Source organism: Cynocephalus volans, chromosome 3, assembly GCF_027409185.1.
Source record: "Cynocephalus volans isolate mCynVol1 chromosome 3, mCynVol1.pri, whole genome shotgun sequence".
NCBI lineage: Eukaryota > Metazoa > Chordata > Mammalia > Dermoptera > Cynocephalidae > Cynocephalus > Cynocephalus volans.
Window position 1 is genome coordinate 95,171,506 of NC_084462.1, and position 16,729 is coordinate 95,188,234.

At 53.2% G+C, this 16,729-nt stretch overlaps 1 protein-coding gene across 1 annotated transcript; it reads left to right on the top strand.

Moving 5' to 3' along the window:
• Positions 1-1,252: 1,252 nt before the first annotated feature.
• PLA2G4F (phospholipase A2 group IVF) lies at positions 1,253-15,013 on the top strand. The gene is made up of 20 exons (XM_063091473.1): positions 1,253-1,363; positions 2,232-2,304; positions 2,993-3,129; positions 3,234-3,362; positions 3,893-3,933; positions 4,221-4,263; positions 4,729-4,795; positions 6,792-6,961; positions 7,087-7,200; positions 7,410-7,447; positions 7,710-7,845; positions 9,559-9,695; positions 9,975-10,197; positions 11,058-11,172; positions 11,391-11,528; positions 11,612-11,719; positions 12,705-12,899; positions 13,203-13,369; positions 14,261-14,447; positions 14,761-15,013. Exons 1-20 carry the CDS (start codon positions 1,253-1,255, stop codon positions 14,979-14,981), a joined length of 2,550 nt encoding a protein of 849 aa, XP_062947543.1. The 3' UTR covers positions 14,982-15,013.
• Positions 15,014-16,729: the final 1,716 nt, after the last annotated feature.

The window sequence follows — 16,729 nt, forward strand, 5'->3', positions numbered from 1 at the left end:
ATGAAGAGGAACAGGCCCTCCCTTGGGACCCAGCCACTGGCAGTCATATCCCCTTTTGTTCTGGGAGTTTCTGGTCTGAACCTGCCCAGTTGGTTCATTTTGGGAGTTGAATCACCTCTTTTTTAAATGTTCTTTCAACCTCTGACTCTAGGCCTTGGGAAAGATGGCAGAGATGACTAAATCTTGGTTTGAGGGACAGAAATGTATCTCCCAGTAGTTCTTTGCCCCAGAGATCCTTTCTTTCACTGGACACTGTGCCTGTCTTGGCTACCTAGATGGTCATGGTCCACAGAAAAGGGGACATTACATACCATCTGCAGCCTAGAGCCTGCAGTGATCAAAAGAGAACTCCCTAAAGCCTTTATTTCTAGTAGCTTTAAGGGTAGGCAGACCTGTCTTATCTACTGCTCTTATTTGTACCACCTGATCATATCCATAACTTTGTACCTTGACCCAGAAAGAAGTCCTTAGCAAAAGCCACAGGGAGTCATGAGGCTGTGAATTTATTCAGGGTATGGATGGGCCCTCCTCACCTTTATGTTCTTGGGCCTAGGACAGGTTGGCACACAGCAGGCTCTCAGTATTTGGCAAGTAAATGAGGGAGGCTGAGAGAGATAAGAAACATCTTTTACCCCATACTGGCCAGCTGCCAAAAAGAAAAAAGAAAACACGGTTGAGTCCAGATTAAACACTGAACCAGATTTCCATGCTTCTGCTTAAGAGCTGTGGGGAAGGTGGGACTTGAAGAATGGTTGGTTTTAGGCTTTTCCACAGCTGGAGAAGACTAGTTCCTGATCCAGCACTTACAAGCTGCTCTTCCATGGGCCAGCTGTGTCAGCATTGTCTACAGGGCTTGTTGGAAATATGAATACCTAGGTTCTATCCACACTCACCGAATCAGACCATCTGGGGGTGAGGCTCAGATGTCCATTTTTCACAAGCAGCCCGGTGATAACCAGAGGGCTTGGTTTGGGAACCAGAGTGCTAACCAAAGACAAGAGTCTCTTGGAGAGGGACTGAACTGCCTCCTACCTGAGGAAATTAGGCTCCAGTCACTTCCTGGAGTGTGTCAAACCCCACCTCCAGCTCCAGCAGGCCACCCAGCCCTGAGTCCTCAGCAGAGCAGGCAGCTCCACCCTTCCCACCCCAGTGCTACCTGTCAGACCTGAGCTAGCAGTGAGTGTAAGAGAGGACAGCAGGGTGGCTCTGGAAAGCAGGCAGGACTCCCTGCTGGGAACTGGGCTGCCCAGCCATGCTCTGGGCACTCTGGCCAAGGTGGCTGGCAGGCAAGGGGCTGCCCCTCCTGGGGGCTGTGCTGCTACGGAAGAGAGAGAAGAGGGGACCTCAGTGGAGGCACTGGCGGGTAACGTACCTGATCTTACCTAGGAAAATATAGACTGGAGGAATCTTGGGAGCTGTGGTCCCCTGTGAGGACTGAGGCCAGCCTGGCACTGGGTTTTGATTTAGGTTTCTTCCAGATAACCTGGCAGAGCTTAAATTAGAAAGTTTGGCCAAGACTTTGGCTCTTGAAAATAACCCTCTACAATTAGAAAATGGAGAGTGAGGTCATGTGACACTTGCCTTTGGTTGGTTGGTTTTTGCCAAGAATGTTGAGCGTGGCTGTAGAACGCACTGAGGGGTGAAGGAATAAGGAACTTGTTGGGATTTTGAGCTGTCGTGTGATGTTATCTCTCCTGAGCCCAAGCTGCAATTTCCTTAGTGACTTGTCAGACCAGTATGGCCGTGACTCTTGGCTTCCATCCACCTGCCCACTGCCTCCTAGGCTGTCTTCTAGCCTTTGTCGGGGAGCTAGAGGGTGTGGTGGATGGCAACTTTCTCTCTTGATACAGTATTTGATCTCTTTGGACACATTACCCCAGCTCTCCCTGCAGCTCGCAAGCTACATGGGGGCACTGTAGTCTGAGGGGAATTTCAAGTTTGTGGCATGTGATAGCCATGATTAGTTCAGCTGGTCCGTGGTGGACCTTACATTTGAACCCAGGCCCGACAGATTCCAGGGTCCAAGCTTATCACCACAGTGCTAAACTCCCAATGCCTGGGCCTTGCCAAGGTCTCCCAAGTCCCCGGGATAGCGACATCAGTGACCCTGTGCCAGACTGCTGCTCCATGATGGGACAAGGGGAAACCTGAGCTGGGAATGACTGGAGGGAGGGGACTAGGCCCCACACCCGGCTTCCTGGAACTGAGTACCCAGTGTTCTGGTGTTTCAGCGGGAAACCCACCCATACTATGACCTCCAGGTGAAAGTGCTGAGGGCCAAGAATATCCGGGACACAGACCTGTGTGAGTGACCCCCATTCCACTCTTTCTCCCCTTCCTTTCCCTGGGACCTCCTCAGAGCTCAGCCAGGAGTGACCTGAAGTGTGCGTGCATGCATGTGTGTGCATGTGTGCATGCGTGCATGTGTGCATGCATGTGTGCATGCATGTGTGCGTGCATATGTATGTGCGTGCGTGTGTTTGTGTGTGCGCGAGTGTGTATGGGTGTGCTAGTTCTGACCATCAAGGGAGGCAGCCCTGGGAAGGGGCCGACAGGCAGGGGCTGGAGGGAAGGGTTGTGCAGACTCTGGGCTCCTCCCTCAGTCTATGAAGTGCCGCCCTGGGTGAGAGGCCTGCTGTCACCACAAGTTGCCACCTGTTCTCTGGAGCGTTCCATGCCAATGCTCACACTGGGAGGGGATTTATTGCCTGAATCAGGCAGTATCTGGGAATTATTCAACTGCCTGTGCTGCCACACAACCTTTTGCACTGGCCACTGCAGGATTTCTGTTCAGTTGGATGGGAGGTGCAACTAATCAAGATGAAGTCGAGGACACCAAAGCTCTCCCCAGCTCCCCACCCCACGCCAAATGTGGGCAGCCTGCTCTCTCCCCTCTGCTCCTTTCCCTCTGGCCCCAGCCTCCTCCAGGAAACCTTGTCAGCAATGATAGCTTGAGGCTGAGGACCCCTGCTCCATCCCATTCCACCTGCAGTGTCCAAAGCTGACTGCTATGTGCAACTGTGGCTCCCCACGGCGTCCGCCAGCCCCGCCCAGACAAGGATGGTGGCCAACAGCAGTGACCCTGAGTGGAATGAGACTTTTCACTACCAGATCCACGGCGCTGTGAAGGTGAGGGCCATCAGGGGCTGGACCATGCAGGGAGAGGGGCTCCTCCAGGGTGCTGCCCTTCTGTCCTGCCTTGGGCTGCGACTTCCTGCCTGCCCTCTCCCCAGAACGTCCTGGAGCTCACCCTCTATGACAAGGATATCCTGGGCAGCGACCAGCTCTCCCTACTACTGTTTGACTTGAGGAGCCTCAAACCTGGCCAACCCCACATACACACCTTCCCACTCAACCAACAGGTAAGCCCCACCTGTGCTACTGGTGAGCCAACCTTGAGGAGAGGGGGCTCCGGTCAGCACAGGCCAAGCCTCCAAGACAGGCCCTCCTCCACCCTGCAGCACTGACCCTATAAAGGTTTCCCTCAAATACTTCCCCCCTGTGTGAAACCAACATGTGACTTCCCTGAGGGCAGAGTGGTTAGTCTGTCTCAGTCGCTGCTGAATCCTCAGTGTCTAGAACAGCACCTGGCACACATTTTTGAATGAAAAATGCTCTGCTGTGTGGAGATGCCACTGTCCCTCCTGTGTCCATAACAAGCTGCAGCAAAGTCTCCTCTTTTAGTCATGAGAGCCAAGCAGGGGTGGGAGGCAGAGATGGTCCCTGAGTCTTTTGGAATGTGTTTTTTTTTTTTTTTTGGTGGCTGCACCTGGCCGGTGCGGGGATCCAAACCCTTGACCTTGGTGTTATAACACTGCGCTCTAACCAACTGAGCTAACCGGCCAGCCCTAGATTCTTTTAAAAACTGGTGCTCCCTGCTCCCTCCATGTAGGATTCACAAGAGCTGCAAGTGGAATTTGTCCTGGAGAAGAGGTGAGTCCAGGCAGAGCTGATGTCCTCCCATTTTCTCTTGAGACTCACAGAGATTTGAGTCACAGCAGCTCCCAGCTGCCATCATCATGTCCTGTGCTGGCCTTGTGGGCCTGGCCTGAGAGGAAATGGCCTGGTCTTGCTACTCATTTGCATGTTGGCTGACAGGTCCACCCCACCACCAAGCCCAGCCATGCTCCCCAGGCTCTTGCAGCTGCTTTGGTCATCTTATTATTGCAACAGCCATCTCAAGCAGCCCAGATGTCCCATGAGCCCCTCGTCCTTTGCAGCCAGGTGCCTGCATCTGAAGTCATCACCAATGGGGTCCTGGTGGTGAGTAGGGAAGGTGATCATGGTGTCCTGGTGGTGAGTAGGGAAGGCGAGCTGTCTGGGGCTGGGGGCAGTGCACAGTCCATGACTGAGCCCCTGATGCCCAGTTGCCTCTGAAGGACACTCAGCCCCTCCTCAGAGGGAAGATGTGCTAAAGAGGCATCTTCAGAGTTGAGGGACCAGAGGCTGTCTTGCACCTGGGAGGACAGCCCAGGACCCAGGCTTCCTACCTTGTGCACAACACATGACTTACATTACTCCCTTGGGACCCTGGCTGCTGAGACAGCTGAAGGGGCCACTTCCTGAATCCTGGGAGGGGGCTGGGTGTGACCTTGGGGACCACAACAGAAGACCCCTGTCCATAAGGCACGGGTCCTGAGAAGGCTGTTACCTGGACACAGCCTGGTTGGGTCTCTGTGGAGGGGCCCTATGGGCTTTCTGGCTCCCACAGGCCTCTGCTTTTCCCAGGCTCATCCCTGTCTGAGAATCCAGGGCACTGTTGGAGGAGATAGGACAAACTCGCATCAAGAGTATGGTGAGTCTGGCCTGTGGCCTTGAGTCTTGCCTTCTCTCCTGGGGCTGCTGATGTCAAGGAGGAGGATCTAGGGTAGAAAGTTCTTAAATTTTTCATTGCTTAGAGCTGACCAAGGATGGATTGCCCCTAAAGGCAGTGAATTTCCTGTCCCTGAAAGTGTTCAAGCATGGAGGTTGTAACAGTCCAGCTACTGGTCTACAACACCCACAAAATCTCAGTGGCCTTCAACAGGAAGCATTTATATAGCTCACACTTTGGCAGTCAGCTGGGGCTCAGGTAATTAATACTGGGCTTGGCAGGAGTGGCCTGGCTCTGCTGCACGTGTCACTCACCCACCTTCTGTGACCAGCAGACCAGCCTGGGCATGTTCTTAGGGCATCAGCAGAGGTACAAGAGAACAAGCCCAATTGAGCAGGTGCTTTTCAAGCCTTTGGTCACATCCTGCCCACTGACTAACATTGGCCAAAACAAGTCACACGGTTGAACTCAAAGTTGGAGGGCAGGGAATACAGTTGGCCTCTTTAGCGGGAGGAGCTGAAGTCACATGGCAAAGAGCACACATGCCTGTGGGGGAAGTGAGAACCAGGGCCATCAGTGCAGTCTGTCATGGAGGGTAGCCACTTAGGAGATGGAATGCAGACCTGGGCTTGCAGCAGAGGTGGTGTGACAGTCAGGCCCCCTTCCAATGCTGGGAGTACAGCCTGTGGGATGAGCCCTGCTGGGTAACACAGAGCATTTACTCTGAGTCAGGCACTCTGCTAAGCATTTTACATATGTTTTATCTTTTTATTCACATAACAACCCCCATAAAGTAGGTACAATCATTATCTTCTTTTAATTCATAAGATCAAGGCTCAAAGAAGAACATTGCTTAAGGTCTGCCACCAGTAAGTGGTTAGGCCAGGACCAAACCCAGGTCTGTGACACTCCAGGATCTGTTCTCTTAATCACAGATTATATTGCTTCCTCCTATGAATAGCACATCTCCACCCGAGTGCATAGACCCTGGTTTCAGTGAAATCCTACTTTCCTTATTTTCTCTAATTCCATCCCACCCCAGGGGCATGTCAAGTCTCAGGTCTCATCTAGTGCAAGGAGGGGCTGTAGGGAGTGTGACCCCCTCTGGACCTTTGCTCCTGAGCTGTCTGCCATCCTTGGACCCTTTGGGTCTCTGTTGCTTCCATGTTGTGCTTGGGGTCTGGGACTCTTCTGTGAGGCTGTCAGTGGTCTCCTCTGCCTGGATGTCAGTGTAGCCATTTCTCTCTGGGGTCTGGCCTCCTCCCCAGAAAGCTGCTGGGAAGCAGGGCAGGAAGCAGCCCAGCTCCTCCATGGCCCACAGGCCAACCTCTTCGTCTCCCCCAGCCTGGGCCGGCCCTCCCCTGCTTCTCCAAGACGTACGTTCTCTCTGTACCCATCAATCTCATTCTTCCTTTTACCTCCTCTGCAACCCCGCTATGTTCTTCCAAGTCCGTACACCTTTGGAAACAAAGGCCACAACGACTTGCGGCCTATTTCTATTTTCTCTCTGGCCGCAAACTTCCCCCAAGGCAATGAGAATGGAGTTTGAATGGGAGCAAAAGATGGGGAAAACCACCAGTTGAAAATCAGTAATTAATATAACAATGAGCACATAATTAATTTTGTATAGTTATATGCTTAATAAAATAATCTCAAAATCATCAGCCCCATGGGCAGGGGCAAGGGCCCTCTCTCTCCCTACTCAATGCCTTTTCTCCTTCCCTAGGCATTTGTGTGTTTCCCACCTTTCCCACCTTTCCCCAGTTCTGACCAAGGCAGGTTTCAGGACCCCAAGTGTCCTACATGATGCTTTTTCTATGGCCTGAGTGCCTAAGAGAGAGCAGGGTGGTAAGCTGCCACTTCCTAGGGGAAGAGAAGGGAGGAGTTGTTGCTGTCCAGGTACTGCCACATGAGTGGCACACATACCCACCCACTCTTACCCCTCACCTGGGCACTCACCTGGGCCCTCTGCTCTCAGGCTCCAGGCAGATCCAGCTGGCAGTGCCTGGTGCCTACGAGAAGCCACAGCTCTTGCCCCTGCAGCCTCCCATGGAGCCAGACCTCCCACCTGCCTTTACCTTCCACGTGAATCCATTGCTGAGCTCCCAGCTGCATGTGGAGCTGGCAGAGAAGCTCACAGTTCTACAGGTGAGTGAGCCACAGGCCAAGGGCGGGATGATAGAATCTTTCCAGCCCAGAGGCATTCCAGAGCCACCCTGGAGGCATGTTTTCTTTCACGCTGGAGAGCTCCTTGGGTGTTTTCTTCTCCACAGAGCAGCCCGAGTGCTGAACAGGAGGCTCAGACCAGCAAGCTGAGGGAGGGGGGCATTCTGCTCTCCTCACTGCCCTTAGGCCAGGAGGAGCAGCGCTTCATGGCCCTGGGGGAGGTAAGGTTCTGTTTGGGTGCTGAAGGGACCCCTGCCTGCTCTGAAACCCCCAAAAGTGGCCTGGGGGAGAACTCTGGGAGAGGGGCAAGAGCAGGCCAGCCCAGAGCTCAGCCACAGTTACCAGAGCAACAGGGGCTGCAGGTGGAGAGCAGTTTCTCTGGGAGAATCCTGCTCAGCATGTTCAGGGATGGGGCTGCTGTCTCTTTCAGGGCCAGGAGGTGGCTCTGAGTCTGAAGGCAGAAGTGAGGTGAGATGGGACGTCATGCAGAAGGCCTCCTGGGGCTGGGCTGGAAGTGTGGGGAAACACCAATGTGTTCTGCTCTCCTGCCCACTCAGCTCAGGCCTAGGGACCACACCTTTCCCTCCCCGCTTCTTGTACTGGTGGGAAGTCCCTTAGGACCTTTTTCAAGAGGTTCCACAGAGTGTGGATCTGCTCCTGTGAAACACGGGCTGGGCCCGAGGCTCTCCTCCACTGGATAGTCACCCAGTTCCCACCCCACTTGTGGCAGATCTGGGGACCTGGACCTACGCCTTGGCTTTGACCTTTGTGATGGGGAGCAGGAGTTTCTGGACAAGAGGAAGCAGGTTGTGGCCAAGGCCCTGCAGCAGGTGTTGGGATTGAGTGAGCCTCTGGACGGTGGCCAGGTATGGAATGGAGGAGGAGCCGGACCCCAGGTTGCAGGGACCAAATCCAACCTCTTCCCTTGAGAGGACTGTGTGGCTAAGAGGTGACAGGAAGCCTAGAAGAAGTCTGGGGAGCAGAGGGGGAGGTAGTGGGCCTGCTCACCTGAGCTTGGCACAGTCAGGAGAGTCAGGACACAGTCAGGAGAGTCAGGACCCCTGTGCAATGAGCGCTGAACAGCCCCGGCCAAGGGTGGATGTATCAGTCTGCTTGGGCTGCCACAACAAAATACCACAGAATGGGTGGCTTAAACAATATAAATTTATTTTCTCACAGCTCTGGAGGATAAAAGTCCAAGATAAGGTGCCATCCATCAGGGTTGGTTCCTGATGGGGCCTCTCTTCCTGACTTGTACACGGCCGCCTTCTCACTGCGTCTTCACATGGCCTATCCTCTGTGCAAGTGCAGGGGGAGGGGAAGAGGAGGGGGGGAGAGAGAGAGCGAGAGCACTCTAGTGTCTCTCTCTCTTCTTATAAGGATACATGTCCTATGGGATTAAGGCCCTACCCTTATGACCTCACTTTACCTTTATCACCTCAATATAGGCCTTATCTCTAAATACAATCTCATTGAGAATTAGGGCCTTAACATATGAATTTGGGGGGACACAGTAGAGTCAGTAGTGGTCAAAGGAAATTGGAAGTGGAGGATCCATGTGATCCACTGAGCGAAGAAACAGTTGGCCTGTGGCTGGGAGTGTGGAGAGACAGGCCTAGGGCCTAGGATAAGTCAGGAGCAGGCTGATGGCTCCTCTGGGCTGCATGAGAGCTCAGAGGACGGAGCCTGTGCCCAGCGCTGACCAGGTGAGCAAGCCCAGGTCGTTCGTTCCGTCAGTAGGCGTGCCCATTCTGTGCCAGATATCCACTGTCTCATCCAGCACTCTGTAGCAACAGTGCTCTTGGTGAGCAGTAGCTAGGGAGCAATTTTTCAAGACAGAAGAAGAAAAGAGGACAGGGAAAGGAACTGAAAGTCTGGGGTGGAATGAGCCAGACCTTCGTGGAAAAGCTGAGCAGCTGAAAAGCTTTTAATATGATCCCACTAGGCACCTGTGATCCTGAAGAGAACCTTAACGTCTGGGTGCCTCTCACGTCTGGAGCATATCCAGGCTGCTTGCTGGTCTTTGTCGCTTTAGCTCAGTGGTTCTCAACTGGAGGTGATTTCATCCTTCCCTCCCCAGGGACATTTGTCAATATCTAGAGATATGTTTTATTGTCCCTTGGGTGGGCAGAGGCAGAGGGATGCTACTGGCATCTACTGGGTAAATGCCAGGCATGCTGCTAAACGTCCTACAACACACAGGACAGCCTCCAGAACAAAGAATTATCCAGCTCAAAATATCTATAGTGCCGAGGTTGAGAAACCCTGATTCAGCAGTTTTGGGTGAATTAAATATATCTCCTGGGTACATATCTTCCTGGTATAATGGTTAAGAGCCATCTCTGGAGCCATACTGCTTGGGTTTGATAGCTAATCACTTACTAATTGTATGATCTTGGGCACACTATTTAACCTTTCTGTGCCTCAGTTTGCTCATCTGCAAAATGGGATCTCATTGGGCTGCTGTGAAGACTCAGTGAGAAAATATATGTATGGCTCTTAAAATAATGTACAAGCAATCATATGTAAATGACAGTGGTAGCAGTAGTTGTTGTGATCATCATTATTCTTGTGTCCAGGTGCCTGTGGTGGCTGTGTTGGGTTCCGGGGGTGGAACTCGAGCCATGTCTTCCCTGTATGGCAGCCTGGCAGGGCTGCAGGAGCTTGGTCTCCTGGATACTGTGACCTACCTCAGTGGGGTCTCTGGGTCTACTTGGTAAGTGAGGTAGGGTCGGGCACAGAGTAAAGGAGATCCCTGAAGAGGAAGGGGTGTGGCCTGGTGATCTGATGGTATTGCTGAGGAGGGGCTGGGGATCCTGCCTTCAAGGGAGTTAAGAGGGGCAGGAAAGGGCTGAGTCCTAAGGGCTCTTCCGAGTGGGAGTGTGGGGTAGCAGGTGCATGTGATGCAGAGGAGGGGTAACTCACGGACTCCTGCATCCCTCTCTCCTAGCCATGCTTCCCTGCCCTAACCCACAGGTATTCCCACTGTCCCCAGGTGCATCTCCACACTCTATAAGGACCCAGCCTGGTCCCAGGTGGCCTTGCAGGGCCCCATTGAGCATATCCAGGCTCGGGTCTGCAGCAGTAAGATGGGGGCAATGTCCACAGAGCAGCTACAATACTACGCTCAGGAACTGGGGATCCGCGAGAGCAGCGGCCACAGCGTGTCCCTCATCGACCTCTGGGGCCTCCTTATCGAGTATTTCCTGTACCAGGAGGTAAGAGAAGAGAAGGATGTAAATGCACATGGCTCCTCTCTACCCCTTCTACCACTCAACTTGTTTCTGCCTTATCCCTCAGGCTAAGATCTGAGATTTGCAAAGCTGGCCCTGAGGTCTGAGCTACCCTGGGGGAAAGGGGTGATACACCAGGGTGGCTGACACCATTTCACTTTGCTGGCTCCTAACCCTTGTCTGCATATTAGAATCGCCTGCACAGCTTTTCAAAAACACCAATGCCTGCGCCCCACTCCCAGGGATACTGATTTTAGTTGGTCTCGGGTAGGGCCATAGCACAGGTATGTTTTGAAGGTGATTCCAGCATGCGCGAGGCACAGTGCCATGTCTTCTCATTGGCCAATGTGGCCATGACTCACGCCACCTGGCGGCTGCTCCTAGAACTGTAGGCCCAGCAAGTCCTGGGCAATGAGAAGATCCAGAGCTGCTGAACCACTGGTGTGTGGTCATCAGTTGTGGGTGCATGTCACAAACCATTCCTTATTTCTAAGTAAAGAATCTACATTTTCTGGTGACTTACTATTTGCATAAATTAGACTGGATTTTCAACGATTCCTTTAAAAATGTAACTCTGACTCCCTTGCATTCTGCTATGATTTCTCAAATGAGAAAGAAAGGGGAGGGTGTTCCCATAGCCATGGAATTGTACAAAACCCACAGTGGCTTTACCTCTGCTGCAGCCTAGAGCCTGTCCCTTAGAAAGCTGTCTCTGCAGCTCTGGCCTTGTAATCCAAAGCTCACTTATGGGCATGCCACACCCTGAAGGGTATTGGCCTCAGGCCATGGGGATGAAGAACGGGAACTCCCAAAAAGCTGAGCTGCCTCCCTTCTTTCCTGTCCAGAAAAACCCTGCCAAGCTGTCTGACCAGCACGAAGCGATCAGCCAGGGTCAGAACCCTTACCCCATTTATGCCAGCGTCAACGTCCACACCAACATCAGTGGGGAAGAATTTGCAGGTGCCTGGGTGTGGAGACAAAAGAAGGAGGTAGAGGAGGTGGTCGGTAGGAGGATGTAAGAACACAGGGCTGTCAGGGTGCAGATGGGAGGTGGATAAACGCGCCTTGGAGCACAGTGGGGTTGCTGCCTCTGTTCTTGGCAAGTCAAAGATTCCTGCTTGGGCACAAGGGCCCCGGTGGGAAGCCCTGGGTGACTTTCCCTTCACTCGGGCCCCCAGAGTGGTGCGAATTCACCCCATACGAGGTCGGCTTCCCCAAGTATGGAGCTTATGTTCCCACTGAACTCTTTGGCTCAGAGTTCTTCATGGGACGACTGCTGCAGCTCTGGCCTGAGCCCCGGATGTGCTACCTGCAGGGTAAGTGCAGGCTGGAGGGCGGGAGACAGGCAGGTGCCCAGGCCAGGCCCTAATATGGGATGGGGTCCTGCCTGTTTCGTCAGGTGTGTGGGGCAGCGCCTTTGCAGCCAGCCTGGATGAGATCTTCCTGAAGACTGCTGGCTCTAGCCTCAGCTTCCTGGACTGGCACAGAGGCAGTGTAAACGTTACAGGTGAGGGTAGAGACCCTGACCCCACTTCCACAACCACTTTCCAGCAATAGGGCCCTGGCAGAGGTATGGAGAGGTAAGGGAGGATGGCAAAGGACTTGGCTATCCCACTGGATTCAGGGAAGTCCTGAGGAAACGACTTCTAGCTTAGGGTCTCTAGATGCCTAGAGGTGTGATGAGGTCATACCTTCAAGTTCTCTGCTTTGGGCTCCAATTAGGTCAACTCAGCCCAGGCCCGCTGGGTATTCGGGTGATACTCTGTCCACACCCCTTCAGTGGCTCCCCTTCGGCCTGGTCCTTAAGTGGCCTGTGAGAGCCCTACTGCACAGAACACCTTTCCCACCTTCCTTCCCTGTGTAACTTTTGCTCATTTCTTAGGATCCAGCTCAGATGCTGTTTGGTCAGAGGTCTTCTCTTTTCTACTCCATCCCTCCAGGCTGATTGCGAGTCTTACCACTATGGTCCCATAGGACTGTGTGCACATACCCACAGTTGTTCTTTCCTTGGGGTGTTGTTACAAATTATTATCTCTACATGTGACCTCCCCCCACCGCCACACACACACACACACACACACACACACAAAGTTGGCTGTGAACCCTGGAGGGCCAGGACCAGGCTCTATTCACTTCTGCATCCCTCATGCATAGTACCACATGTAGTAACCACTCAGTGAGTGTTTAATAGATGGAATTCTAAACCGAAGTTGTATATACAACTTTATTTTCAAAAGGGTGGGAGATCAATTATTATTTAATAAATCCAGTGTCATAGGCAAGTTTCAAAACATGGGGGATAAAAAAGAAAAAGTCATTTAAAAGGGAGTTCTGTGGAGTGGTGGTCAGAGGCCTAGGAGGTGGGTTGGTGGAGGAGGAGGGATGCAGGGAGGACTCACAGTGTGTGGGGGTGGACCCCTGAGCTGTAAGGGTAGCTAGACAGAGGAGGGTACCACTTCTTACTGAACTTCACTGTCCCCACTCCTACCTAGATGACTGTCAGAAGCTGCAACTGCATGACCCTGCGCGGCTGCGAACTAGGCTCTTCACCCCACAGGGGCCCTTCTCCCAGGCTGTGTTGGACATATTCACCTCCCGCTTCACTTCTGCCGAGAACTTTAACTTCACCCGTGGCCTCTGTCTGCACAAGGACTATGTGGCTGGGAGGGAGTTTGTGGCCTGGAAAGGTGGGTGCTGCCTTGGGGGGGAGGTTGGACCCCTCCTGCCTGTGCCTCTGGCTCCCTGGGGTCAGCCCTGGCTTTTGTCTGGGGGTCCTGATGCCTAGGGACTGATGGGGAAGGACTCTGATTACTGTGCTGGAAGGTGGAAAGCAGGGCCAAGGTTTGGGGTGGGAGACCCCAAGGCTGTCATAGAGAGAGGGAGAGAGAGAGCGCTCTGCAGAGAGAATGCGAATGGGAATGCAAAGAGAAGAGGGCTGCTAGCAAGAGCTGCTGTCTTTCTCCCTGTGCGTGCACACGTGCACCTTGCAGACACGCACCCGGACGCCTTCCCCAACCAGCTCACTCCCATGCGGGACTGCCTGTACCTGGTGGATGGGGGCTTTGCCATCAACTCTCCATTCCCACTGGCTCTGCTGCCTCAGAGAGGGGTGGACCTCATTCTGTCCTTCGACTACTCCTTGGAAGCCCCTTTTGAGGTGAGGGGGGAGGTGAGGTGGGGCAGCTCCTGAGGTGAGCAGAGGGTAGGGGAGGAGAAGGAGGAGAGGGCTCTGCTGAGGGGCCTGGCTGCGTGCTTGGGGATCGCCCTTTGGGGACGGCCTGGGTTCTGCTCTGAGGGTGGGGTGCCTTCTGATCACTGTTAGCAGTACTGGCCTCCCCAGCGGGAGGAGAATTGCTGAGATTGTGGGAGGGGTGGGCAGAGGGGGCCAAAGAGAGTCCTCAGGAGGCTTCTATTCTGGTCAGTAGAAGACCCCCTATTCTAGACCCTGCTCGTTCAGGATTCCCTGGGTCTGGGTCTACATCTGGGTCTGCTGTCCTTTGTTACTATGGTAACAACACAGCCACCAGAGTCCTCTCAGGCAGACTCCAGCAATGACTCCCTCAGACTGTAGGGCAGCGGACAGACACTGCCATCTGGATGTGGGTTCTAGTGTGATGCTGGAGCAGCCCATCTCTGTTTGGCCTCCTCTTTGTCCTCCTGGGTCCGATGAGAGCCTGGGATTGGAGGACTGATGAAGCCTCGTCCGCTGCTAACCTTCTGTAATCACTGAGTGTCAACCTTGTGAAATCGGAATCAGCCCCCTAACAAGGAGAAGAGAGGGGTCCGAGAAGGGAAGGCCATGGGTGGTTATGGGAGGAATGACAGTGAGAAAGATGATGACAGAGGCACTAGATTATTGATTGTTGGTCATAATTGATTATTGCTAATCTTCATAACAACCGCACTACATAGCTCTTCCCATTTTTATTTTACAATGAGGAAACTGGCTGAGAAAGGTGATATCACCTGCATGCACTCTGTGTAAGTGCAGGTGGGGGCAGGACCAGGGTGGAGGACTGGCAGGTCAGGAGCTTGCCTCCCCACCCAGGTCTTACAGATGACAGAGAAGTACTGCCTGGACCGTGGAATCCCCTTCCCCAGAATTGAGGTGGGCCCTGAGGACCTGGAGGAGCCCCATGAGTGCTACCTGTTTGTCAAGGCCAAAGATCCCCACTCACCCATTGTGCTGCACTTCCCGCTTGTCAATCGTACCTTTCGCACACACCTGGCCCCAGGTAAGAGGAAACCCTGGGCCTGGGTCTGATTTACAGAGCCTGGGAGGTGATGGGATGCAATTCTGAGAGTAGCTCCCCTGGACAATGTACCAAAACGTGCCTCCTAGAGGACTTGAGCTGACCACTGCTGTTCTCTGCTTCCTGGACCTCAGCACCCACACTGGGCCATCTCCTCCTGATGGCGTGAGATGTGGGCCCAAACAGGGCCACACAGAGCCAGCCAGATGTCTTGGGGCAAGGCAGGCTTCTGGGCTGTCCCAGCCAGTTCCACAGAGTGCCCAGCCTGGCCTCTCCTCTACATCCCCACCCACAGGTGTGGAGCGGCAGACAGCTGAGGAGAAGGCCTTTGGTGACTTTGTCATCAATGGGCCAGACACCCCCTATGGCATGATGAACTTCACCTATGAGCCCAAGGAGTTTGATCGGTTGGTGGCCCTGAGTCGGTACAATGTCCTGAATAATGTGGAGACTGTGAGGCACGCCCTCCGGCTGGCTCTGGACCGGCGGCAGGCTGGGGAGAGGGCTGGGGGCTGAGCCAGACAGGAGTTGGAGGACTGTGACAGAGAGGAGAGACCATGGGGCTCTAGGCCAGGGCTTGTAGAGGGAGGAATGGGGGGACTGTGTGGGGCTTCCACTTTCCCTTTCTCCAGGACCTGACTTGAGGTTCCCCAGGCTCTAGAAAGCTCTTGCCCAATTGGAGCTTGAACTTGGGGCATGGCCCGCCTCATGTGTTTCTTAGAGAAGATGGAGGAATACATCTCTCCAGGGGCTCTTGGGGCGGAGAGTAGTGTTATTTTACAGCGATGGAGTGGGGAGGCGCTGTCAGACAGTGTTCTAGCCACAGGGCCTACCCCAGACACAGAAGGTCTGCAGAATGGTCTTCGGACCCTCACCAGAATGGGAGCGGTGAGAACTGAGGTACAGGCTGCACTTACATACACTGAGACTGACAGCAGAGATGCATCCACCCATACTTCCTGCAAAGCTGCCCAAGCCTGGATCCCACCTTGAGCTCCTGGACACAGTGCTGTATAGAATAAAGAGGGCCATATGGTTGCCAGTCTGCATTGTGACTCCATTGTCCTGCCTGCTAACTCTCCTTCCTTTTGGCCTGCCTTGTCCACTCTTCTCTGCTCAGCCTCCAGAAGCCCGTGGGATGATGGCCCATCCTGGCCAGGCTGCAGGTGGTGGGAGTGCACAATGTCTGCCTGCTAATTTCTTGTGCCTTTTAAACATGGGCCACATGCTCTAGTCACACATACAGCTGCCCCCTCATGCAAATAGTCTCACCATTCCCAGGAGCTAGATGGGTGTGTCTAGAAGGGCATCCATTCATCAGGGGCAGAGTGAATGTGCACCTGCATGTGCGTGCACACATTCCTAGTGAAGGCGGGTCGGTGAGCAAGGGATGGGCAGTGGTGGATGGGGCCTTGACCGGTTCCTGCCTCTTTCAAAGACATATCTGATGATCTGGGCAAGTCTTTTTCCCCCTCTTCCTCTTTCTCCTTTCCCCTGACCCACCTGGGGCCCTCCAAATATCTAGAGCCTCTCCCATGTGGGCAGATTTCAGTTTTGCAAAGAGGAGATCTGTTCTGGCCAGGCCCTCTCCATCCAGCCAGATGCCTCTGCAGCCCCGTTCTCTGTACCCCACCCTGCCATGGTGCTGGCCACCTGGGCCCTTCAGAGCCTTTCTCCTTCTGCCCTCTGTGCCAGCAGTGCCCTCTGGTGGCACTGCCTGCTCCACTCTTTCTCCGACACACATGAACACACTTACCAGGACCAAAGTCACAATTCCTTTTTTTTTGTTTGTTTGTTTGTTTGTTTACTTTTTTACCTTTTTATTTATTTATTTATTTATTTAAATTTTATTTTGTCGATATACATTGTGGCTGATTATTGCTCCCCATCACCAAAACCTCCCTCCCTTCTCCCTCCCCCCCAACAATGTCCTTTCTGTTTGCTTGTCGTATCAACTTCAAGTAATTGTGGTTGTTATATCTTCTTCCCCCCCCCGTTTTCTTGTGTGTGTGTGTGTGTGTGTGTGTGTGTGTGTGTGTGTGTGTGTGTGTGTGTGTGTGTGTGTGTGTGTGAATTTATTAATTTTTAGCTCCCACCAATAAGTGAGAACATGTGGTATTTCTCTTTCTGTGCCTGACTTGTTTCACTTAATATAATTCTCTCAAGGTCCATCCATGTTGTTGCAAATGGCAGTATTTCATTCGTTTTTATAGCTGAGTAGTATTCCATTGTGTAGATGTACCACATTTTCCATATCCACTCAT

Bases quoted from the DNA above. Each gene is read 5' to 3' on its own strand.
- PLA2G4F (XM_063091473.1), top strand. From the start codon at position 1,253: ATGCTCTGGGCACTCTGGCCAAGGTGGCTGGCAGGCAAGGGGCTGCCC. The intron at 4,796-6,791 runs GTGAGTCTGGCC...CTCTGCTCTCAG, and splicing joins AAACTCGCATCAAGAGTATG to GCTCCAGGCAGATCCAGCTG. The intron at 9,696-9,974 runs GTAAGTGAGGTA...CACTGTCCCCAG, and splicing joins GGGGTCTCTGGGTCTACTTG to GTGCATCTCCACACTCTATA.